At 46.0% G+C, this 25,940-nt stretch overlaps 1 protein-coding gene across 4 annotated transcripts in view; it reads right to left on the bottom strand.

Annotated features, from left to right (window-relative positions):
* The window catches only part of PHLPP1 (PH domain and leucine rich repeat protein phosphatase 1), a 158,260-nt gene that overhangs the window by 6,128 nt on the left and 126,192 nt on the right, over positions 1 to 25,940 (bottom strand). For 2 of the 4 annotated variants that reach the window (XR_014513335.1, XR_014513336.1), the window contains exons 11-17: positions 21,426 to 21,626; positions 17,953 to 18,115; positions 15,953 to 16,083; positions 11,054 to 11,158; positions 7,682 to 7,876; positions 5,285 to 5,513; positions 1,675 to 2,876 (exon numbers count right to left, since the gene is read on the bottom strand). Coding sequence is in view for 1 of the 4 variants with exons in the window: in XM_083449263.1 (XP_083305389.1) it covers positions 1,728 to 2,876; positions 5,285 to 5,513; positions 7,682 to 7,876; positions 11,054 to 11,158; positions 15,953 to 16,083; positions 17,953 to 18,115; positions 21,426 to 21,626 (2,173 nt within the window). In the remaining 3 variants the exon portion in view is untranslated. Of the gene's footprint in view, positions 1 to 467; positions 2,877 to 5,284; positions 5,514 to 7,681; positions 7,877 to 11,053; positions 11,159 to 15,952; positions 16,084 to 17,952; positions 18,116 to 21,425; positions 21,627 to 25,940 lie in introns of those variants that run through there. The other 2 variants (XR_014513337.1, XM_083449263.1) reach the window with 2 other exon arrangements.

A 25,940-nucleotide genomic window follows, 5' to 3' on the forward strand; every position in this document is an offset into this window, starting at 1 on the left:
GACAGAACAGTGATCCTCGTTGCAAAAAGAAAAGAAGATTAAAAGCAAACTCTCCTAGTGGATATACAAGCATTTCCTGGCACACGTTACGCACACACTGTTGTACAAACTCCAGTTTCCACTGCCGAGTCTGTAGGGCTTTCAGCCGTTGTTTGGGGATCATCCTAATTTTTGAAAACTCTCTTCCAGTCACTCACAACATTTTGTTCTCCCTGCAATATGCACACACTGCTTCAATATCTCTCACATCCTGCACATAATACATCGGAAGCAAAACTTATATTAGCGATGTGGAATCCCCCCCCCCCCACAAAAAATAATAATAATAATTCAACACTGGGATCTTTTCAAGAGTTTTACAGAGGACAATGCCATGCCAGATTATATCTATTTAATGCTGCCATAAGGAATTCTGAGAACCCAACTCCGCCGGCATCAGACAGCAAGCATATACCGCAGACTTCAAGTATTTGTAAATTTTCGTATTTATTATAACAAAAATTATGACATGTTCATTTGTGCATTCTTCTTTTAATATAACTCTTGGTATGTAAATGATCTACAGTAAATGAACTCTATACAATCATGCTGGTTGTGGCAGCAGGGAGGAACACACACAAAAATGTGCCTGCGAAAGAGTTAATGGTGAAGAAGAAGACAAAAATAAAATAAAAAATTAAGTAACTCAGGTGTTTGTGGCCCAACATCCGCCTAATTCCTACACTCCTGCTAAATTTATTATGGAGTCGTAGCCCAAAGAACCAATCACTTAGGGGCAATTCCACACATGAGCAAACATACTGTTGGTGACTTTGGCTCAGCCAGCCAATGGCGGCCATAGACACAATGGGCCAACGCTTTCCAAACCAGTTAACTCTGCTGGGAGACCCTCAAGAGCTCCTACGATCTCCCTGCTCTCCTAGCTTGGTTGTATCGCATGTCGGCGGAGGGAGCTTTTGACATACATGCGAAAGCACCCCGTGGGGTTGGGGGTTCGGGGTGGGGGAGACAAACTATCAGTTCGTCAGGTTGCGTCCTCCTGCCGAGACTACAAAAAACGTTTGAAGCATCACTATACAACACTGAGTTATTTACAGGAATTTCCCAATCAGCTGTTCTCTCAGAGAAAATTAGTGAATCTCAGTGACTTAAAGTCACCTGAAAGAGTAAAAGCAACTCCTAGGAGTTAGTCTCCATAATTCTACAAATGTCTATCCATTTTCAAGACCAAAAAAGCCTTTTTTTTTCTCTCAAAGAAATACAGTATTACAATATTACTTAATCATTTAGCACTGGCAATACTGCCCTGTGTTTTCCAAACAAACCAAGGGAGGGGGGGAAAGAACGATTTTAAAAAATATTACATCAACGTCATCCTCAGTTTTCTCTGCAATATATTAAACCTTTTATTCTTATTTTTCTTTGCTTTTTTTTTTTTACATCTGATATGTTAAGGAAGGGGAAGAGTTAAACTAGTTCAATTCTAACTGGTGAAACATCACTAGAAGAGAGGGGGGAGGGAGGGAGGGAATAATCTGTGATTATTACAGCTAACAAACAAGAAGAAGCAGCTGCAGTTCTCAGTAGAGGGGGAAGTGTCTGGAAGAGAAATTGGAACCAAAAAAACCCCTCTCTCTTTCTCTCCCCTCCCTACCCTGCTAGTGTAATACAAACCTAACGAGCCTCCAAGCTCTCAGTGTCTGGTCAGCTTATTTTGCCAAGCTCGGTCATAGCGGCGTGTCGTAATAATCTGGCAGCTGGTCCATCTGGTATTGCCGCTGTTGCTGCTGCTGCTGCTGCTGTTGCTGCTGCTGCTGCTGCTGCTGTTGTTCGTGGTGTTGCTTCATTATCTCCTTGACCTCCTCTTCGAGCTCCGGCGGGATAATGAACTGATCGTCGGGATCTGGCTGAGCCGGGGCCGCAAAGTACCCCCCAGTTTTCCTGAGCGGCGCGTCGGCCGCCACTTCAATGAGGTTGTGGCTCCTCTCCTGAGGGGCCACGGAGCCGTTGCCTCGCCGGCGCCCGATGGTTCCGGTGGCCAAAGGGTCGGCCTTGCGGAGCAGGCAGGTCTCGTCTTCGTTGGCGCTGATGACGATGCCCTCGTCGCTGGCCTCCACGGGGGCCTGCAGCAGCAGGAGCTTCTCCTTGGCGCGGCCGCAGTGGATGTCCACCTCCACTTCCACCCGGCTGCCGTTGGAGAAGACGCCTTCGATGGGCTCTTCGTCGTCGCTGTCGAGCCCGTTGTCCGAAAAGGCGCTGGAGAAGGTGGCGCTGGAGAGCTGCCTCTGGAAAGAGTTGGACAGGCAGACCGGGTGGAGCATGCAGCGCTGCTCGCTAGGGTAGGCCGGGCTGTTCTCGTTCATGGTTACCTGAGGGGGCTCGTCAGAGGCCGTGGACCCCACCTCGCTGCTCATTTCGGAGGTCGAGATCTCGCTGCTGATCTCGGAGGCCATGCCGCTGCTCGAGGAGGGCATCCCCAGGGCGTCCGAAGGCTTGTCTTTGATGACCACGTTGACTGACTGGGGGAAGATGCCCGGGCTGGGAGGGGGGACGCCGTTGAGCTCGCAGCAGCAGAAGCTGTCCTCGGTGACGTTGAGCTGGACCACCACAGCGCTGAGGCTATCGTTGCAGCCGTAGCTCTGGGCCAACGTGCAGAGCTTCTTGGCGGCTCCCAGAGCGTCGGGGACGTTCCTGACGGCTTCCACGGCTTCTTCGACGGAAAGGCTGTCCCAGAGGCCTTTGCTGCCCAGAATGAAGAATTCGTCCTGAGGAGTCAACGTGATGGACTGCACGTGAGGTCGAGGAACCACGCTCGGGTGAAGGAAGGTGTACCCCAAGATCCTTGTCGAGTCCGTCACGCCATTCACTTTGCCGTCCTGGAAAGGAGGAGGATGCATCTCATTATGGCGAACGGTTGGATTGTTAACCATACAGGCTGGCTTGGGGTAGGGGAGCCAAGGGGGGTTACCAAGTGAGCTTTTGCAAAACCTTCATCCTCCTGCCGAAGGGCATGAGAAAATACATTACTACATCAGCAAGCAATGGAACTGGGTTCAGGATCCTGGAGGTTGGATCCGACTAGATTTTACTTGAGAGTAAACCAACTGAAATTAATGGATCCAATTGCCCACTAACTTCAGTGCATTTACTCTGAGCAGGACTAGCATTGGCCACAGCCCTGGAGCTGTCGGTTCCTCCTCTTTCGCTCATCATTTAGGCCCAGTGTGCCAATACTATCATCTGAGACAACAGATTAAAAGTTGCTGTCCTATTCTGATAGTTCAGGACCAAGGAAGGAAACAGGGAGTGTTTGCTCCCACCTGACATGGCCCACTTTCCTGTCGCCTTCATGATGGAGCACCTGCCACAGGGGGGATTTCTGGACTTGAATCTGACATCCACCCCGCCCTGGGGAAAAAGCAGCCTACCTGTCATCAGTTTTGGGGCTACTTTGCAATAGCAACTGGCCTGCCTCTAAACTTTGGGCTCGCTTAAATTTATTTGATATATTTTGAATGAATGGTTTATCGTGGAACTGTCAGCTCGACGAGATAATGTAATTTTAATGACGCATTCCATTTATGGTGTTGTCTTTAGAGAGCCATTTTCTGTAAACACCTCTGAGCACAAATCTGCAGGAAACTCAGCATATAATAAGCCGACTACTCGGCGTCACAATGGAACAAACATGGCAGCACGTGCCTGGGCAGAGACATAGAAAAATGCTTCATCTTTCAGCCAAGCCATGCAAGGATGGACAGTGGTTATCTGACAGGAGGCCTACAGGACAAATTAGTTTCATCTACGTGGCCTCTAAATAGCGTGGTGGAAAGGACTCCACTCACAAACGACAATCTGCTCCAGCTCCCTTCGGGGGTTAACATACAATGCGCACACACTGTAGTGTATGTGAAAAACTGAGGGATGGGTTTGGCTATCTCCTCCTCAACCACACCAAGCCAAAATTATTCGTCTTCATTTGGCAAGGCGGGAAACGACACATTTCTATCAAGCCTGCAAGCTGCCATGAGAAGAAGGTGTTGGTGTGTGGAATCCTATTTGTTTTCAGTCCGCTGCCCTGGAGTGGCAATGTTTTCCGCACGCCCCAGTTCCTTAACTACATTTCCTCTTTAGATACATTTCCCAAAGGGAGGTGGATTAACATCTGAGGGGAGGGGGGTGTGGAGACGCTGTTAAAAATACAAGTCTTGGAGAAATCAATGCCATGTATGTATTTAAATCCCAAGCTACTGGCTGGCTTATGATCCAAGCAAGTCGAGATAAGAGGAGTTTATTAGCCCACGGGTACTGGCTTGTTTGCTGGTGTGAGAATACAAAAAAATGAGGAGAAAGCAAAAGGGAGGGGGAGGTAGAAACGGGGGAAGTCTCTTAAAATTAAATAGGACCTTGTATACCCTATGAGCTTTAAATGCTATTAATAGTATCACCAAGAATGTGATATACAGTGGGACAATGCGAAGTCTTGTAAGCAAAATGCTACGTCACACATTGCTGGATGCAGAGTTGAGTAAAAATAGCGTGTTTTTGCTTGAGAGGCTTGCATCCAGTGTGTGCCTCCTCTACCTCCTCAACTAATCCAGAATGCGGCAGCCAAACTGATAACTGGGAGTGGCCACTGAGACCATATAACACCAGTCTTGAAAGACCGACATTGGCTCCCGGTATGTTTCTGGGCACAATTCAACATGTTGGTGCTGAGCTTTAAAGCCCTAAACGGCCTTGGCCCAGTATACCCGAAGGAGCGTCTCCACCCCAATCATTCAGCCAGGACACTGAAGTCCAGCTCCGAGGGCCTTCTGGCGGTTTCCTCCCTGCGAGAAGTGAGGTTGCAGGGAACCAGGCAGAGGGCTTTCTCGGTAGTGGAACACCCTCCCACCAGATGTCAGGGCTAAGTAAGGGCAGCACTTCCTCTTTAAAGAAGACAGGCTGCCACGAACCTCTTCATATTTTAAGCTGCTGCTTCGGTCCCATTACCTCCCTTTCAGCTACAGCTGGAAATTTGTGCAAAAAACCAGAAAGGAATCCCGTCCGGAGCATTCCGGCGCAGCTTTGGAAAGGGGAGCAACCTATATGCTCATGCTCAGCACGAGACTCTGAATCTCAGGGCTGTGGGTTCGAGTTCCACGTTGGGCAAAAAGACTCATGCATTGCAGGGCGCTGGAGTGGGTGGCCCCTGTGATTCCTCCCCTTCCAACCCTATGATTCTGTGATTCTATAGGGCCTCCCCCGCCCCCCACTCCAGTTTAGCAACTCAATTCCTTACTTCTGTGATGATGGCCTTATGCTGCTTGATCCTCCTCAACTCTTCTTCGCAGTTCATCATGTAAGACCTGGATAAAGGCAGAGGTTTTCCGTTCCTGCAGAGAACAGATTGGCACTTCCCCACATTCGCAGAGGTTAACGTGAAGCATCCGCCTGGGTCTATCGGGTCATGCTTGATATGGCAAAGGACAGCAGAGCCTCCAAGCTTCTGCCCAGCCGTTCCAAGTTTCCTAAGGGTTCCAAGGAAGGCAACATTGGCAAAACAAGTGGAGTCAGGTTCAACGCAAGCGTCGGTTCTCACTCTTCGGCAGAGAAAGATAGGACCCCCCCCCCCCGTCCAAAACAATGCCAGCCGTGCCACACAGCCCATGAAGCAGTCAGGTCCTATGCCGCCACCTTAATAGAACCGCCGCCAGAATTCCATGTAAAATTTGGGGCACCCACTTTTAACGAACCACAGAAACAAATTTGCAAGTCGTAAAAAAGCATTTTGGTAAGCCTAGAATGAGTTTGGGGGGGTGGTGGGAAGCCCTTCACTTCTATTGGGTTAGGGGTGGGCAACCTCAGGCCATTATGGACAAGCAAGATCACCTGACATCAGGTGTGGGCAGGTAAAAAGGAGGCTGGGCTAAAAGGGGCTTCTGACATGCCCTACAATCAGCTGACCATTGGGATTTCCACTCACAGAACAGGGCTCTTTGCATGGGGCTTCGAAGAGCGTATGATCAGCTGATTGCCGTGGCTTCAAAGTGCAATGTGAGATCAGATGACTGACAGGTGAGCAGCCACACACACCTGTCAGATTTGGCCCAGATCCAGTCCCCCACTGCTGTATTGTGGGGAGGGGGAGCTCAGAAAGGGAGTATTATTTTCCAGTTTTTCTAGTTCTTTTTATACTCCTTTTCAAAGCAACTGGAGGCAATGAACTTTCTTTAGAGAGAGAGTAGGGAAAAAATAAGTCTTGCTGCATGGAACCAAAGAAGAGTTGACACATGGATTTGTGAGTTGGCCCGGACAATGATTTAAGTTTCATATTAATGGCAACTCTTAAAATTTGGTCTTTTCAAGTCGTCTCAAGATTGCCAAGCCTACATTAAATCTATACAAAAGCATTCCTTTCTTTTTCTTCCCAAAAGCCACTTTGGGCTTCAATTTAAACAATTTATCTTTGATGAATCAGTCTGGGCTAATACTTGGATGGGCTGCAATGCAGTTAGGCAATTGTAAATAGAGTAATTCATGTTTGATCCTTTCTGAAGTTTTATATTGCGGGGGGCGGGGGGGGGGGATATAGGAAGAAGCAAATGGCATTTATCTTTATAACGTCTTTAAAGTCCTTAGGATTAGGCTCTGGGAAATTTAATGGGGAAAGCAAGCTGTGACAAACAGCAATGGAGCAAAACTGCTGCTGACCCATTTCTGTCTCTGCTCAGCAGTACAGAAGCAGCAGCAAGGTAAGTCCACTTGGTGGGGGAAATGGTTACCTGCTTCTGCTTTGTGGTATCTGTGGGTATTTGGCACTGGCAGATTAAAATGAGAAGCTCGCATCCAAAGCAGTGCTAAGTAACTGTCCCATCAGAGCAAGGAATTTGACTTGTGCAATGGGGTCGACCTCCTCTCCTCCTGCTGCCATCCCCTAAATCTCTTCTAGGGGAGCTCTGAAGGGGAGGGCACAGGGTGAAGAGAGGGAGTAAGGTAAAGGGACCCCTGAGTGTTAGGTCCAGTCATGGCCGACTCTGGGGTTGCGGCGCTCATCTCGCTTTATTGGCCGAGGGAGCTGGCGTACAGCTTCTGGGTCATGTGGCCACCATGACTAAGCCAGAGCAGCGCACGGAAACGCCGTTTACCTTCCTGCCGGAGCGGTACCTATTTATCTACTTGCACTTTGATGTGCTTTCGAACTGCTAGGTTGGCAGGAGCAGGGACTGAGCAACGAGTGCTCACCCCATCGCGGGGATTCAAACCGCCGACCTTCTGATCAGCAAATCCTAGGCTCTGTGGTTTAACCCACAGCGCCACCCACGTCCCTATTTATGTCACTACTCTGCAACTAAAGTGAAGGTGGTCTCAGAACCTGGGGTAGCTCTGATAAAAAAGGAAAAGTCTGGTAACAGCAGCCAAATCTCTTTGAAAAGACACCATCACTGCTGGTCTTTCCCAGAATATGTAACCACTAGGGGCTGCTGCTGGGTGTTTTCCCAGATTGCATCTGCAGTCTGCGTAAGACTACGGTGATAGATTTTTTCAGTGGCACTGCACGAGGAATTGCCAAGCCTCGAATCAGCCCTGCAGAGGTGACCAGAAAAAGTAAACAAACTTATTCAAAGGGTTTTGGGACGGCTGGGCTTGTCCAGTGTCACGAGGCAGACGCCTGCAAGCTTTGAGCCACAAAACTGACCTCTGCATTACAATGAAAGTGTTGATCATGTACTCCTCTTCGCTCTTTGTTTTTTGCAGCTCCTCTGCCAAGATGTCGCTCATGGTACACTGCAAGAGGTAAGGCACTTCCACATTGCGGTCCCCGTCAAAGACGCCGTAGAGGGCCTCCCGGTTGTCGCAGAAGTTGTTGGCGGAAAGAGCCGCCACACACAGCCTGTGCCAGAAAGCAAAAAGAAAATGGGGTTTAACAAAATAATTCACTTCCCTCGGCAAATTTCCCACGTAACATTTCCAAGGCCAGGTCGTGAAACTCTTCAACCCCCACCCCTTTTGTGGATTATGAAAACAAATTCATTCAATACACAGGTCTGTTGAGACTCTCGTAGGGTGTGTTGAACTTCCAAATTCCAAAAATGAGGGATGCTAAAATTTGTCGTATGACTTGGGAATCCAAAATATATTTTGGTAAAGTGAATCTGCTTGGTAAGTAAAACTAAAAATGACTGCCTAGTACTTGCCGTCATATTATATGTTAATATTATTATTTTATTTTTATTTTTTAGCACTGCTTGACATTTTCAGATGGTAAAATTAAATGTCTTTGGTTTTCCAAATGCTGTTTGTGTGCTTCTTATCAAATGCAGACTTAGCAATCACAAAAGTAATAGATTTTAATTCCTCACACCCAAAAACGTATTTTTACGACCCCTCACTAAAGAAATTAGCAAAAAAATTATTTCATCCCCTAAAAGAAGATGCCCTACTCTCGCAATCCAAAGTGAAAAGAAGCGGTTAATCTGAAACCAAGGTGGAGAATTTAGGACTTTGTGAATAATATCTGTATTCACCTACATGTTATTCTCAGGGAGAACATGCACTCGCAGTGTGGTTCCATGTTGGACTATGACCAGGGTTCAAATCCAAACTCAGCCATGAAGTTAATTTATACATAACTGTCTGCAAACAGTTTTACTTTTGTAATTATAAAAGTATTGTTTTGACATTGCAGAATTTAGATAGCACGTGGACACTGCTATTAAGCTCTTAACATGCAGAGCACATTTCTTAAAGAGGCTCCCTTTCAACCATTTCTGTTTCAAACTCAAGACTGGCTTAACCCAAGACTGATTCTATGCCATTACCTTTTCTTTTCTACCCAAGTTACTCACAATGCCCGCCAAACGCTTCTTTGGAGAATGAGCAACACGGAGGATGCACAGGTGATACTGAGAAACACAGTTACAGAAATGAGGCCAAACAAGTGGTCAAAGATCAGGGCCGCTACTGGCAGTTTTGACCAGAGAATGGTGAGAAACGAGCTTGTTTGGACCACTGGGCTCTGCAGCCTGTCTGCCCTTACTGTACTATTTGGTGTTGAGTAATACGCGGGTGGTGCTGTGGGTTAAACCACAGAGCCTAGGGCTTGCCGATCAGAAGGTCGGCGGTTCGAATCCCCGCGACGGGGTGAGCTCCTGTTGCTTGGTCCCTGCTCCTGCCAACCTAGCAGTTTGAAAACACGTCAGAGTGCAAGTAGATAAATAGGTACCGCTCTGGCGGGAAGGTAAACGGCGTTTCCGTGTGCTGCTCTGGTTCGCCAGAAGCGGCTTAGTCATGCTGGCCACATGACCCGGAAGCTGTATACTGGCTCCCTCAGCCAATAAAGCGAGATGAGTGCCGCAATCCCAGAGTCTGCCACGACTGGACTTAATGGTCAGGGGTCCCTTTACCTTTCCCTAATACTTTGCAAGGCAAGCAACAGCAGGCTTTGCCTACAGAGAGGATGGCGCACCTGCAAGGCGAAATTAATGCAGTAATCTTTTTATGATGGCCTCAGTGCTGCATGCACCTTGCCAGCGTATCAGCTGAGGGACTGCAAACTATTCATGCCGACTTTACTGACGGGTGTGGAACAGATTTATTTTGTTTCTAGGCATACATGGAGGTCAGATCAGCAGCTGCGGTGCTACACCAGCCCCGATTGACAGAACATTAAGCGAGTCACAAACAAATGAGGAGTCCTTGCTTGGGGAGGGCAGTTGGGTGTTTTGAACACAGATAACTGAACGGCAAGACCTGCTCCCTGACCCCCTCGCACGAGCTGCACCCCTGAGGCAGACGAGACCAGCTTTCCAGCTAATCCTCTGAGCTAAGTGGGATTGACTCTGCCGCAGATGCCTTTACGGATGGGGCGATTAAAGTGCGTGAGAGACTCGCCGCAAGCATGTTGCATCTTTTCTACATATCCACCACACTCTGCTGTTGTAGGTTGGATAAGCAAAAAAACAAACAAACCCAAATCTCTGTGGCTAACTTGGAAGAAGATACAAGCAGAAGTACCCTCCGGAGTCAGGCGTGCATCAAAAAATGTCTTGAACAGAGCAAGGGCTTTAATTTAAAGCAAATATTACAGGTCCAGAGGTAGAGTACATGCAGGTAAAGTAAAAAGGTAAAGGACCCCTGGAAGGTGAAGTCCAGTCAAAGGTGACTTTGGGGTTGCGGCGCTCATCTCGCTTATCAGCGGTACCTATTTATCTACTTGCACTGGCGTGCTTTCGAACTGCTAGGTTGGCAGGAGCTGGGACAGAGCAACAGGAGCTCACTCTGTCGCGGGGATTTGAACAGACGACCTTCTGATCGGTAAGAGTCCCAGTGGTTTAGACCACGGTGCCACCCGTGTGGCATGCACTACATTCCAAAGGCCCTATATTCGATTCGTAGCACCTCTTGCCTGATACCCTGGAGAGCTGCTGCCTATCAGTGCAGACAGTATTGAACTAGGTGCTTCAAAGGCCTAGCTCAATACAAGAAGCTTCCTAGGTCCCAGAGAGCAGGGGATGCTTAGGATCTTGAACTGCGGGTATGGGATGAATCGGTGCAAAACGTTGGACTGAATAGGGATAGTTGAGAGGGACCACTAGACGCAAGACAAGGGTTTGGGAAAAGATGGAGGAAAGGACCTCCTGCAGAAAGGACATACCGTATTTTTTGCTCTATAAGACTCACCTTTTCCCTCCTAAAAAGTAAGGGGAAATGTCTGTGCGTCTTATGTAGCAAATGCAGGCTGCACAGCTATCCCAGAATCCAGAACAGCAAGAGAGATCGCTGCTTTCACTGCGCAGCGATCCCTCTTGCTGTTCTGGCTTCTGAGATTCAGGATATATATTTTTTCTTATTCTTCCTCCAAAAACTAGGTGTGTCTTGTGGTCTAGTGCGTCTTATAGAGTGAAAAATACGGTACATTAGCTACCCAAAAATATGCACAACATTTTTTCTACTTAGTTATATAGACTCTTCCATCATATGCTGGATCGCTTGCATAGAAGGCCCTGTGGAGAGGAAATGCACTTCTCTTTTCCATATAAACTCTCTCTCTATATATATTTATCCTTACTTGTTCTTAACTCCCGAGGCTTCCGTGTAACCATGGCTCCACACGGCTGGGGCTCCTGAGGCATCTCCGGCTGAAGGCTGGTCAATCTTGAAACAACGGATGTTACTGCAATGAGAAGCAAACCCCGCAAAAAATTAATGCTTCAAATGCCAAGTGCAGAACAGTCTGAATGCATGTTCCTTCTCTCTTACTGCATTCTATTCCCTATACTTAAAAGTTGCTTTTTTAGGAGGTAACAGTTTTGAGTCCCTGTCTACAGAAAGGGGAAAACAGGCAGGCATTATCGTGCCCTTTACTCGGTTATTTATTTTGCAAAAACAGAGTTGTCAAACATGAGAGAATTTTAAAAAATGGAGGGAACAAGGATTTGCCTGGATACTGCATTGCAAAAAATAATAATACAGAGACAAACATGATTTCCACCCCTAACTTTGAGATATTTGCACATTACGTTCACAGTGTAGCGTTTTGCCAAGTTTTGATTATGCTTCTCCTAAGATGTATTATCTTTGGTGTTCAGCCAACGGCGGCTCACAGACTCTCGCTTGTTCAGATAGTGATCCACTTGCCCAACAATCTTATCTCCCTGCAGGAAAAAAACACACCACCCACGGCTGCTGCAAACCTTATGTTGTTCTTGTACGGCAGCAATCTCCTGACAGTCATCACTGAAGGCTCCTATCCGGTGGCCTGCATCACCTGCACATTTTTCTAGGAGGAAAAGCTCTCCCTGAAACTGTGCTACTTTCACATCTACCCATTCTCCTGAACACCAAGCAGTCTTTTATTACGCATGGAAAACTGTAGATTCTTCAGCATATTGTAACCCTATCAATCTTCCACTCCCTTCCTCCTCCTTTCAAATAAACTATATAACCTCAGCAGCAGTTAACCTTTGGTCTGAATTTCTGGGCATATGAAGCAGCAGGGAGGTTGACGTGGCCTTCAGACTTAATTCATTCACGTACAGTGTGTGTGTGTGTGGACACACACGTAAGACCCAAGAAGAAAAGGGGGAACAGATCTGGGCGACTGCCCAATTGCTACGTGCTCCAGCACTGCGACAGTTCAGAGGACAACATGAGTCCCTTTAAAAGCTCCATAGGTGCAGGAATAAAGGTTATATGTGGAGAAATCAAGAGTTGCCGCTACGTCAATACTCCATTCTGACACCAACCTCCAGAAGTGGCTATGAAACTTAAGAAGGCCCCGTAATGAGAAAGAAGGTTCTTTCTATCATATGCAGTGGTCTTGTAGTAAGGTCAAAGCTTGCTGGGAAATGATATATAATGAAATGAAAAGGGTGTTTAAAATAACCTTTGTAAAAAGACCAGAAGCTTTTCCTTCGGGAATTATAGGGGCAGAACTGCCTAAAACTTATTCATGTATGCTACTACAGTGGCAAGAATGTTACTTGCCCCAAAATGGAAAGAAGCAGAAGTCCCAGTAAAGGAAGAATTGATACAAAAACTTAATGGAATATGCAGAGATGGTGAAACTTACCAGAAGAATAAGAAATCTTTTTATAAAAGAATGGAAATGGTTTGTTGAATATTTACAGATAAATGATAAACAGATAAAAACATTAGCAGGATTATTGTAACAACCTGCAATTTTATAAGAGTATATATTTAAAGAAGATGAATAAATGAGCAAATAAAGTTAATTTGGATATGCAAGAGATATTAAATAAAAAGAAATTTAAGGAACCACAGAAAGAGGGGGATGGAAGTCAAGTTTTGAAATGTCAAAATGAATGTAAAATTAGTGAAATGTGTAAACTTGAAAACTATAAATTATATATATATATATATATATATATATATATATATATATACACACCTAAGAAGACCCCCTGCTTGATCACACCAAAGTCTTATTTAATCCAGCATCCATTTCCCCATCTTTTTTAAAAAAGATATTTATTGAAGTTTCAACATATTACAAAATTTAAAAAGAATAAAAAGAAAAAGAAAATAGAAAATAAAAACAATTAAAAACAAATCAGTCTTTCCATATCTTATATTTCATTTGCTTGTTTCCCTGACCTCCTCACACCTCCCTTTCTTGTATTCCAGTTCAGTTGGTTAATTCAGCAAATCCTTTCCCTCTTTAATTTTATCTTAATCTTTTATCTTAATATATTATAGCTTTAGATTATCACCCGTTAACAATCCATTTTTACCATTTCCCCATCATGGACAACCATGAGACGCCCAAATGCAAGACATGAGCACAATAGCCCTGTCTCATTGTTGCTGCTGGGAAGCCTTTTTTCTGATCCTGGAGGCAGCATATAATTGTCACAACAAGTATGTTAAAGTGTTGACCCACGTAATTTTATGGGGAGCCAAAGAGTGTCAAGGTGTGCCTCTTTCCTGCCTAGCCCTGGCCCTGGGTTCCAATTTCTTTACCCTGCAAGGGCACGATGAACATCATGCAAAGGTGGCACGTTATCTGGCCCCGAAGACAAACGGGACAGAAGTAAAGGAAGAGTACAAGAGTCAAGGAACCCGAGGCAAGGACTGGAAACAAAGACATGACTGGCTGGCAGCAGGCAGCACTGCAGCAGGACTGCAGCAGGCCGAGACAGGCTTTGCAGCGGATGTGGACTTCCAGGAAGGATTTTGAGAAAAATAGCTCAGCGAATTGAACAGGAAAGGCTGTGTTCTTTGCAGTTAGCATTATGGCAACTGTAATTCACACAGGACGTGTTTTTACAAGTTTGCAAGGAGGCTCAGAGGAGGCAGGGCAGATGTTTACAAAGAGTGAGGAAAGTGATCTCTGAAAAGATTCCCCCCCTCCCCCACCGCCTTTAAAAGAAGATATGAACTTGCTGACAATTTCACCCTTTGGAACCTGCAGGTTACAAAGGGCATTTAAGGCCTGCTCACAGCTTCAGAGTGTTCCTAGGAGGCAGAGGAGGAGGAGGAAGAAAGCCTCAGTAATACTTGATTGTGCCATGAGAAACTCTATTGTGCAATTTGAGCATCAATTAAAAAGAACAGCAGCAGTAGCAGCTATCTTCATCGGCATAAATGACAGCAATAAATTTCAGGGAAGGAGAACTTTGTCACGATGAGACTTGAGGTCAGGAGTAGCTGAATTCAAATTGCACGGCAGTTAAAGAGGGACAAAATGTGAAGAAACCTGTTGGTGTGTTTTAAATTGTGTTTGTTTTGTTAGTTTAATGTGTTAGTGTTATGTAGTGTTTTTGGGTTGTATTGTATTGTTCATTTTTCTTTTCTTTTTTTGTAATGTTTAAATTGTTGGAAAATCAATAAATATTTTTTTTAAAAAAATGTGGAGAAACCTGGCTCTTTTCGTTGTTGAAAACCATACAAATTTTCACGGATTAAGAGACTGTGCTATATAGTTGTACCTTGGTTGTTGAACGCCTTGCGACTCGAACGTTCTGGTTCCCAAACGCCACAAACCCAGAAGTGAGTGTTCCGGTTTGCGAACGTTCTTTGGAACCTGAACGTCTGACGCTGCTTCCACGACTTCCGATGGAGTGCAGGAAGCTCCTGCACGCAATTAGAAGCCACGCCTTGGTTTTCGAACATTTTTGGAAGTCGAACGGACCTCCAGAACAGATTCCATTCGAGAAGCAAGGTACGACTGTATTATTATCTAAGGGCTTCTTTTGCAAGCATCCTGAGTTCTCGCTGTAAACTCCTGTACGTAGAAGAAACTGCCATTTCTTGGCTTGTAGGGAAAGTACCCTCCCGATTAGTCTTAAGTTCAGCGTAACACGCCCCCCCCAACCCAACCCTTACCTCCTGCAACATGGCTACATATTTATGACAATCAACTATATTCCCTCCCCTATTCTCCAACTGCAAAATTCCTTTCTACAAAAGTTCTTGGACAACTCAGTCCTCCCTTGTCAACAGAAAGTCATGTTCTTCCCCCAAACTGCTTGGTCTCCCTGTTCATTCTGGCACCTACGGTGGAACCAAAACAGTGTAGTGGTTAAGAGCTGTGGATTCGGGTTTGGGAGACCAGGGTTCAATCCCCACTCACTGAGTGGCCTTGGGCCAGTCGCCATTTCTCTCAGCCCAACCTACCTTGCAGGGTTGGGTTGTTTTGAGGATAAAGGGACTGGCGGGGGAGAGGAGAAGAAGAGAAGAGTTTGGATTTGATATCCCGCTTTATCACTACCCTAAGGAGTCTCAAAGCGGCTAACATTCTCCTTTCCCTTCCTCCCCCATAACAAACACTCTGTGAGGTGAGTGGGGCTGAGAGACTTCAGAGAAGTGTGACTGGCCCAAGGTCACCCAGCAACTGAATGTGGAGGAGCGGGGAAGCGAACCCGGTTCCCCAGATTACGAGTCCACTGCTCTTAACCACTACACCACACTGGCTCTCTCTCACATTGGAGGAAAGGACCATGTACTCTGAGCTCCTTGAAAGAGAGGCAGGATATGAAATAAATATATATTGGATCAGGAGTGGGATGGTGGGATGTTTTGAGTCTGGAATGGGGCACATTTTCTCTCCCTCCCCAGCTCGTTGGGGGAGCAGAACAGCTCTCTGGATCGAACAGAAAGATGGTAGAAGTAACAGATACGGTTGCTAGGTAAGAAGAACAGGCCTTGAAACCTACCCACAGGACATGCACCTGAGGGTAATGCAAGGGGAAAGAATGGCACTATTGAGCTTGGGTTGGAAGAAACAAGCTGGGGATTTTGTGAGGGACCTGCAGCAATCTGCATGACAAAATGTGCCTGTCATTTAGCTAGTGTAGCAATAAAAGAAGGAACATTTCTCTCCCCATTCCCCAGCCCAGTTTTCAAATGATGTGCACCTGATGTTTATATACTGGGTGTGTTTTCTTTCCTGAGTGCTTTGTGTACCCTTCTGCCTACCCTGTAATAAAGTTTGACTGTTCCTTACTTCAATAGCTCCAGGGTTTTGTGATCCAGGGCAAGTCTGGGGTTTCCAGTCAAGTCTAGTTCCTGCAGCTTCGGAGGCAAGTTTTCAGGTAATGTGACTTCAGTCAGCTCATTACAGCTCAGGTCCACACACTGAAGAATTGAAGAGAGAGAGAGAGAAGAGAAAACAATGAGATCTCAGCCTGAATCCTCTGGCCTCTTCCATTTCTGGCTAAGTGGATGAAGTGGCAAGCCATTGTCTGGACTGTACCATGTTAGAGGTCATATGATGGAAGACTCCTAGGAGAGCAGGTGTGTGACATTCTCACACAGAGGCCATGTCTGGATGACCGTGTCACTGAGACATGAACGAGCTGCACTGTTCACTCTGCGCAAGTGTTAAAACAAGCCTGCAAACCACGGTTTACCACAGCTTCCCACTTTGTCTGAAGCCTTCCGTTAATGAGCAAGTTTGGATATGAAGCCATGGTTTAAAGGTGGTTTCAAACCCTGGCTTGTTTGGGAGCCATTAACCATGGTTTCCCAGTTCTGACAACCGTGGTTTAATGTTGCTTCCTGGCTTGTTTCCCTGGTAACGTGAATGGAGAAGTGAAGCAGCTGCATATGGGTGCAAGAGGCTTATTAAACTATAGACTGCAATTAGAAGAATCCCTTCTCCCTGACATCTAATTTTCTGCGTGTAAGAACGCTGCCGATTTTCACAAAGGAGCTTTATGTGTGAACCCACACCGGCAGTCTGAAGTAGCACAGCCCAAAAACAGGTTGTTTGAAAGAACTGGGCCAAAGCCTCTCCTCTCCTCTAGGGAGTTACACAGCTGCTGTATCACAAAAGCACCAGGCACCTTTTTATAGACTCCACAACGTAAATTCTTTTGCAATATTTCACAGCATCACAAAACATTGATTAAAAATGTGTGATTTCTGTTCCCCCGACCTTCCAAACTTCACTCATGTTGCAAAACAAGCAGCGATCTGCCTGCTGTCTGTGTTATCAGGGTAATTCTTCTTCTTAATTTGATGGAGCACATCCGTATTAAGCATGTTTTAATTAAAAGTAATATGAGTACATAGATGGGGTGAAGGAGTCCTCTTAATTTAGAGATAGCTGCTGGTACCCACCTCTAGCCTGTAATAAAGCGAAGGCTATGCATTTAAAAGTGTGTTCAAAAGCTAGTCTGAGTTAAACAAACAAAGAAAATTTAAAGCCACAAAGTAAAGGCAATTAATGGCAAAGAGCTGGAACACTGACAAAGATATTTAACTATTTATTAGGTAGTATATTTATTTGTATAACACCTGTCCCGTCATCCAAAAATCGCAAAATAAATGAGAATACTACCAAGTGGGGGGGGGGGGATAAAACAGGGAAATAAGTTATTAATGATAAAATCCTAAAGCCTCTCAAATGAATCCTTTATTCTCTTGCACTGCAGAGATGTGGAATGAATGAATATTGCCCATGCACATAATTAAAGGCAATGTGACACAAATCCAAAACACACGACACAGCATTCAGAACATGAGTGGGAGAGACACAGCTTAAAAGCCACGTCCGACCGATTAAATTTTACTTTGTGGTCTTCCAACGTGAACCTTGGGAATGGACAGCATGTGACTCTTGGGAATGACTTTGTGGGTGATCTGGAGTTAGAAGATGGTAATTCTATGCAGCTAGTTGAAAAAAGATGGCTTGACCAGTTTGGGGAGGCTGCTGGTTCGTTCTTCATCCCAGACATATCAATGCAAAATATCACCATTTACACCTCTTCCACATCTGGCCACAATGCTGGTATGTTGATAGATTTCCCCAGGGAATCACTCTGCTTGGGTTCAGACAACATGGAAAATTAACGGTACTCTCTGAAACACTGCAGTGATCATATGACATGTTCACACCTTGACAATTTGGGCATGATGCTGTATTTCCATTACAGGCTACCTTCAAAATACCTAAGAGGAGCTCTACGCAGGGCACCTACTTTTAAAAAACAAAACCTGTACCTTGATTTCACCAAGCTGCATGACCTCTGGGAAGACTTCAATACAATTGGAGTGTGCAATCACAGTATGCATGCGCCGACAGTTCATAATGGTTGTGGGGATAGATTTCAGTTTGTTTCCGCTAACGTCAATTTCTTCCAGCTCTTCAAGTTTGGCCATTTTACTGCACACACACACACACACGAGAAAGGGAAGGGAAAGAAAAGAAAATGATAAGAAAATACACATTTTGATTATTAGGAAGTACTCAGAAACTTTATGTTAAAAGCTGTTATTCTGAGATAAAAGGCAATTTCCTCCGAATGAATTGTTGCATGGCAACCTTTCAATGTGTGGCTCGCACGGAGAGCTCAGCAGTCTGAATTAGCATTTGACGATGGATAAATGCATCCATTCCAGAAGGTGGCAGCAGGTCTATGGGTAGCTGGTGTGGGTCTTGCAGACAGCAGGGTCCATCTTTTGTGCATTCATGGTCTCATTTTACAGGGCAAGGCTTTGCCTTCAACATAGTTGGGTCAGCTCCACTTATCAAATGGCACTAATCAATGGACCTCAAAGGGTTTTGGTGAGGGCCAACAAGAAAAGGAAGTGCTGTAAATGCTACAGACATGGGTGGCTTCATGCTGCAGGCAAACTTAATCATAGAACTGGAAATGGCCTTGGGGAATCATCTAGCCGAAATCCCTTGCTCAGTGCAGGATGCAGCACAGCTTCTCTGGGAAAATGTCCAGCTTCTGCTTAAATGCCTCAAGATAAAAGGAGAGCTCATCGCCTCCCAAGGCAGCCTGCCCCACAGTTAAATAGGGTGTAAAGGTAAAGGGTAAAGGGACCCCTGACCATCAGGTCCAGTCGTGGCTGACTCTGGGGTTGTGGTGCTCATCTTGCTTTATTGGCCGAGGGACCTGGCATACAGCTTCCGGGTCATGTGGCCAGCATGACTAAGCCGCTTCTGGCGAACCAGAGCAGCGCACGGAAACACCATTTACCTTCCCGCCGGAGCGGTACCTATTTATCTACTTGCACTTTGATGTGCTTTTGAACTGCTAGGTTGGCAGGAGCAGGGACCGAGCGACGGGAGCTCACCCCGTTGCGGGGATTCGAACCGCCGACCTTCTGATCGGCAAGTCCTAGGCTCTGTGGTTTAACCCACAGCGCCACTCGTGTCCCTTTAAATAGGGTGTAACAGCAACAAATAACAAATCTAATCCATCTTCCACACGAAAGCCCTTCAGACATTTGAAGGCAGCTCTGTATCAGATCTGCCGCTCATCTTTCCTTCTCCAGGCTAAAGACATCAGTTCTTTCAACCGTTCCTCACAGGACCTGGGTTTCAAGAACCCTTGCTTGGAACCTGGGCTGCACTCCTCTGGGGGGAAAACAACTACACACCAGTACTTCTTAAAATGTGACTTCCAGAAACTGAAAGAGTACACCAGATATAATCCGACAGCACAAAATAGAAAGTAATCATTACTTCTTGTCAGCGTGACATTATGTGTCTGTAAAGTGATTGCATTAGTTGTTGTTGCTTTTAAGCAACTGCACTACACTGCTGGCTCATTTTCACGACAGCTCAACTGTGTGCCTCGTACAAGCTCTGCTTTCCCTTTGCTACCTTTTAGCCTACTGTTAAAGCTATGGTTTTCCCAGTAGTGATGTATGGAAGTGAGAGCTGGACCATAAAGAAGGCTGATTGCCAAATAATTGATGCTTTTGGATTATGGTGCTGGAGGAGACTCTTGAGAGTCCCATGGACTGCAAGAAGATCAAACCTATCCATTCTTAAGGAAATCAACCCTGAGTGCTCACTGGAAGGACAAATCCTGAAGCTGAAGCTCTAATACTTTGGCCACCTCATGAGAAGAGAAGACTCACTGGAAAAGACCCTCATGTTGGGAAAGATTGAGGGCACAAGGAGAAGGGGACGACAGAGGATGAGATGGTTGGACAGTGTTCTCGGAGCTACCAGCACAAGTTTGACCAAACTGCGGGAGGCAGGGGAAGACAGGAGTGCCTGGCGTGCTCTGGTCCATGGGATTACGAAGAGTCGGACACGACTTAACGACTAAACAACAACAACAAGCCTACCGGCTAACTGAAATTTGATGCAACCATCTTCCTCCTGCCTGCTCACAGGGTCACTATCTCGCTGATGCATCCCCCTCTGGCCGGCAAACAAACCACACTCCACTGAGCTGGAAGCAACACAATCTCCTCCCATCTTAAGCACCTGGCAATGAGATGCTTTGTTCCCAAGTCAGAGGGAGTGGTAGTGATTAGGCAGGTGAGTGAGTGAGATTGGGAGACACTAGTATTAAAACTGCAACACAGAGCCATGATGGTTTTTTGTTTTGTTTTCATTTTAAAAAGAGGGCATTTCTAGCTTTCTATAAACCCACAACTGCCCTATACAGCTACATGGGTCAAACACAGACATCCTAACTGCTGAGGGGAAATCACCAGACACAAAAATTGAGAGGGAAAGCCTCTGTTAGGGGCACAGAATCAGGAAGGGCTTTGTGCTGAAATGGGACTAGAAACCTTGGAACTAATGTGCTACAAGGAAGAGATGTGGGGTAGAGAGAGGAGGGATGTCACACGCTGCTGATACTGTGGAGCAACCTTTCTCAACCTGTGGGTCCCCAGATGTTGTTGAACTACAACTCCCATCACCTCTCGCTAGCAAGGCCAGAGCTCAGGGATGATGGGAGTTGTACTCCAACAACATCTGGGGACCCACAGGTTGAGAACCGCTGCAGTCTGGAGTAATGTTTGCACATGGGCACAAGTCAGTCCAGCAGGCAAAAATATCAAGCCTCCCTCTTTTGCCCGGTCCTGGCTCATTGGGCAGGGCTGCAAACTCATCTTCCAGCTTCCTCCTTCCCTGGGGTTTTTGCAAGGTGCCACGAGGCTAGCATCCCCAACATCCTCTCCTCCTCTGATCAACAACAATGAGCATATCAGTCGCCTTGCCTGCCTTTGTGTACACAATACGAAACAGGTCACACTCCTCCCCTCCATAAACCCCTGATCTGTTGGGTTTGACCACCCAGGTTTGCCAAACACGTGAAATAAATAAAACGTACCGGTTTATCCCATCTGCCTCTGCCATTTTACAAATATGCACGTAAAATATACCATACTCAGTAGGGAACAAAATTACATTTTGCTCCCCAATGAAGACAAAGCTTATCTGCATTTGCTTACGCTGATCCCAAATTAGCCTTTCCACTCATATTTCTCCATTTGTTTTGGTACCTCTCAGGCTCATGGCATCCCATTGTTTTGCACATCAAAGACGTTTGGACGGTAAGCTACTTGGGGCAGAGACCCTAAGCTGCATTTGTGGTTTTTTCTTTCTTTTATGCTAGCTTTCCAAAGCGGCAGGTATGTGTACACAGGACTTGTGGGAGCAACCACCTCCCTCAAGCGTTCTGAAGGCAGCCCCTGGCAACGGTGGCCTCTGTTCCTACCTTGCGGGAAAGCTCTGCAGGCGGTTGTAGGCCATATGCAAGATCTTCAGGTGTGGGTGGCCCGTTAATAAGGGCACGCATTTATCCGTGAGGTGATTGTTGGTCAAATACAGTTCCTGCAAAATGCTGTGGGTCTCTTCCGAAAGAGTGGCTGGAGGCAGCATTTCCAGTTTGTTGGCAGAAGCGTTCAGGTACCTTAAGCTGAAAAACAAAGTACATCGACGTCAAATTCACACTCTTGTCCATTCCGTAATTAATATAGTAATTGTAATAATAATAATAATAATGATAATAATAATAATAATAATAATAATAATTGGCACCCCACCCATCTGACTGGGTTGCCCCTGCCACTCTTGGCAGCTTCCAGCATACTGTATATAAAAACATAGTAAAACATTGAACCTTAAAAACCTTCCCTATACAGGACTGCCTTCAGATGTTTCCTAAATGTTATATAATTACCCCACAAGTAGGAAGTAGCATGTGAGGTTTGCACACACATTGCGCTACATAAACAAAATGGTTAGAAGAAGAAGAGTTTGGATTTGATATCCCGCTTTATCACTACCCTAAGGAGTCTCAAAGCGGCTAACAATCTCCTTTTCCCTTCCTCCCCCACAACAAATACTCTGTGAGGTGAGTGGGGCTGAGAGACTTCAGAGAAGTGTGACTAGCCCAAGGTCACCCAGCAGCTGCATGTGGAGGAGCGGGGCAGCGAACCCGGTTCACCAGATTACGAGACTACTGCTCTTAACCACTACACCACACTGGCTCTCCGGGAAGCCATGACGACTGTCTGGGCAGGGGAGCATGCTGGGCAGAGGAGGAATGGTGAAGACCGCCTCCCGAACCTGACCCTTCCAGAGAAGAAGAAGACAGTTCAGGATTACAACAGGGGTTTGAGGGAGATCACAGCTAAGAGGCAAATGAGGGAGAAAGTTGGGAAATAATGGGAGAGGAGGAGGAGGAAGCAGCACCAGGGGACAACAGCTGACGGAGATGCTTGAGGAAGAGGGAGAGACAGAGGGAATGGAGACTCACTCCGGACATTATTCTAAGAGGCTGCATTCCCAAGCCTCTCTCTGTGTGAACACTGAATAAAAAAGCAAATGGTAAGGACTTTTCCTTGTCTTATCCTTTCCTGGCAACCTGCCGTGGGGGTTGGTTCCTCTACCGCCTAACAGATGGGTGAGGTATAAATAAGAAAATAATAATAATTTAATAGGACGTCCCATTTTCATCAGAGAAATAAATGCTGGAGGGTATGTGCATCTAGGGACGCGGGTGGTGCTGTGGGTTAAACCACAGAGCCTAGGGCTTGCCGATCAGAAGGTTGGCGGTTCGAATCCCCGCAATGGGGTGAGCTCCCGTTGCTCGGTCCCTGCTCCTGCCAACCTAGCAGTTTGAAAGCACGTCAAAAGTGCAAGTAGATAAATAGATACCGCTCCAGCGGGAAGGTAAACGGCTTTCCGTGCGCTGCTCTGGTTCGGCAGAAGTGGCTTAGTCATGCTGGCCACATGACCCGGAAGCTGTACGCCGGCTCCCTCGGCCAATAAAGCGAGATGAGCACCGCAACCCCAGAGTCAGCCACAACTGGACCTAATGGTCAGGGGTCCCTTTACCCTTTACGTGCATCTAGTCCACAGAATGAAAGCTTGAAAACAAGTGGGCACAGGATTTATTGCAATGGCATAATAATAATAATAATAATAATAATAATAATAATAATAATACTGCCCTATACCTATAGGTCTCAGGGCAGTTCACAAGAAGCCCAGGAGAGAGAGACTGATGGGGCTTTAAAGCATTCAGGAAGTATAGAAAGTGTCTCTCCCACATCACCACATATTATTCTAAAACTGACGATTATGCCGGGGGTTTTTGTGTTTTTTAAAGCACCGTGATATCACAACCAGAACTATTCTCACAAATGCCATCCCATTTATTTCAAGTACATAGTTGGGGTTATCTTGGTACAACATACAGATCATTTTTGCTGGGAGCAAGAGCAGCTCCTGCTTGTAGTGAACAGATTCCCTGAGGTATTTCGCGGGCGGTGAGCCAGTTCTGTTTGAATTCCAAGAAAACCGGCTGTAGTGAGAGTATGTGTGTGCGCGCACGCAGGCACGCTTTAGTTTTAAAATTCTTAGCTGTCATGGCTGCAAGGTTACAAAGACGAACAATTAAATCAAAATTTAAAAGGAAACAGAAACAAATGCAAAACCATTTGTTCTTGCGACAAGCAAGTTTGCTCCCTCACCCCTTCTCCTCCTCTCTGGCTCAAAAAGTTCCCCATATTTAAAGAGAACAAGTAGTTTGACAGAAGAATATTGTGGAGAAGGTGCCGATCTATTTCCACAGGCCTGTCATTCTCTAGGGTCAGGAAGAATTTTGGGCTTTGTGGAAGCGCTTCAGGTTATACAATCCGGGTTGACAAAAGAAAACTGGCACAGTGTGAATGTTAAGCCCCAAAGTGGGTCATGTGAATCAGCTCAGAGGGGTAACTATACTTGTAAGTGTAGTTTTCATATTCTTTTGAGAAGTAAGGGTAGTCCTCTTTCAATGCAATGTCACCTCCGAGACTGCGAGTGGAAAAGAAATACTGGCATGGGGGTGAGGGAGGAGGGTCATTGCTGTTTCCCTCAAGCAATTTCAAAGCCGAAATTTTGCTATTATTACCCTGGGCTGGTGGGGGGGAAATGGAGACCTTGATTTATTTATTTTATTTTGCACCAGGGGTAGTGAGAGAGAAACAAAAGCTGGAAAGATGGGAGGCAAGCAAGGCTCAGCGCTGCTTTTACAAATGTGCATTATTTTATGTATCTATAGTTCTACCAACGTCCTACATCACTGGCCATTGGCCAAACATGCAGGCAAGCTGCAAGATCTATTTCAATCAATCAATCAATCAATCAATCAATCAATCAATCCTAGGCCTGGGTGCAGCTATGGCCAAGCCAAACACTGTTGCCGAATGTTGTTGCCATTCCACAACAACGCCTGACCTGGCGGTAAGCTTCATTACACAACAGATGAAACATGTGTGAATGATTCCCCCCCCCCCAAAAAAAATCCTTCTTTATGCGTCCACTGTCCCCTTATTTTTATTCAATGCCCTCCCGCAATTGCACCCATAGCTACCACACACACCCCCCCGGATCACTCCAGGACCCCCAAGGGGCAGTATCACCCACTTTGAGAAACAGTGATCTACTCCAGCTCCCTGCAATGCAGCTGTCCCTTGCGGAGATCAAACCTGAAACCCCTGGGGTTATCAGCACCACGCTCTAAGCAACTGAGCCGTCCAGGATAGCAGAATTTTGGTCAGAACTTAAATTAGTTGTGATCTACAAGCAGAGGAGGGACACGGGTGGAGCTGTGGGTTAAACCACAGAGCCTAGGGCTCAGAAGGTCGGTGGTTCAAATCCCCGCGACAGGGTGAGCTCCCATTGCTCGGTCCCTGCTCCTGCCAACCTAGCAGTTCAAAAGCATATCAAAAAGTACAAGTAGATAAATAGGTACAGCTCCGGCGGGAAGGTAAACGGCGTTTTCGTGTGCTGCTCTGGTTCGCCAGAAGCGGCTTAGGCATGCTGGCCACATGACCCGGAAGCTGTACGCCGGTTCCCTCAGCCAATAAAGCGAGATGAGCGCCACAACCCCAGAGTCGGCCACGACTGGACCTAATGGTCAGGGGTTCCTTTACCTTTACCTTTACAAGCAGAGGAAAGAGGGCTTGATGAAACAGTAACCGTTTTCTCATCAGAGAAAGGACAACCGCACAAAATCCTGAAATTTATTAATCTGACAATTAATAAATTCAGTATTCCCCCCCCCCCAGCCTGTTGAAACTTGCCTTCTGCAGCAAAGAAAAGGCCAGACACACGACTGCGACGTCACGTGGACCTCTGCAGAGGGCTTTTGTGTGTGAGAGAGTGTGTTATAAAAGCCTTTCCATTAAAAATAAAATTGTCCAGGAGCTCAAGAGAACCGAAAGTAGGTTAGGTCTACACATTCCAGAGAAGTCATTCTCACAGGAAAAAAACATGGCTTAATCATCAGGACCATTCATTATTTAGCGAGAGCTGTGAGCCTTCCTAGCGGGGCAGGGGAGGTGGGATTGAAATCTATGAGGTTATGAAAATGGGCAGAAGCCACTTGACTTAATCCTTCCATCTAGTAATCAAAACACATTACACGTCCATTCACAAACAACCAGGGGGGGTGGGGAGAGAGAACAACCCAACTGTAAAACAAGGCAGAAACAAAAACAGAAATCATAAAAGAGCTGAGAAGCTGCCCTTACGTTTGAAATGACAAGAAATAACACTGGGGAATGAAATGCTATATTTTTCCAATACAAAAACAACAAGATAAAACATAAAATATAAATATAAAACAATATAAAAATAACAAATAAGTATAAAAAAACAACAGTCACAAATATGCCCGAGAGCACCTCATGCGTTAAACGAGGTTTCCTCAACCTCGGCCCTCCAGATGGTTTTGGCCTAC

The sequence above is a fragment of the Podarcis tiliguerta genome (assembly GCF_965153285.1).
Source record: "Podarcis tiliguerta genome assembly, chromosome: 7".
NCBI classification, from domain to species: Eukaryota; Metazoa; Chordata; class Lepidosauria; order Squamata; family Lacertidae; genus Podarcis; species Podarcis tiliguerta.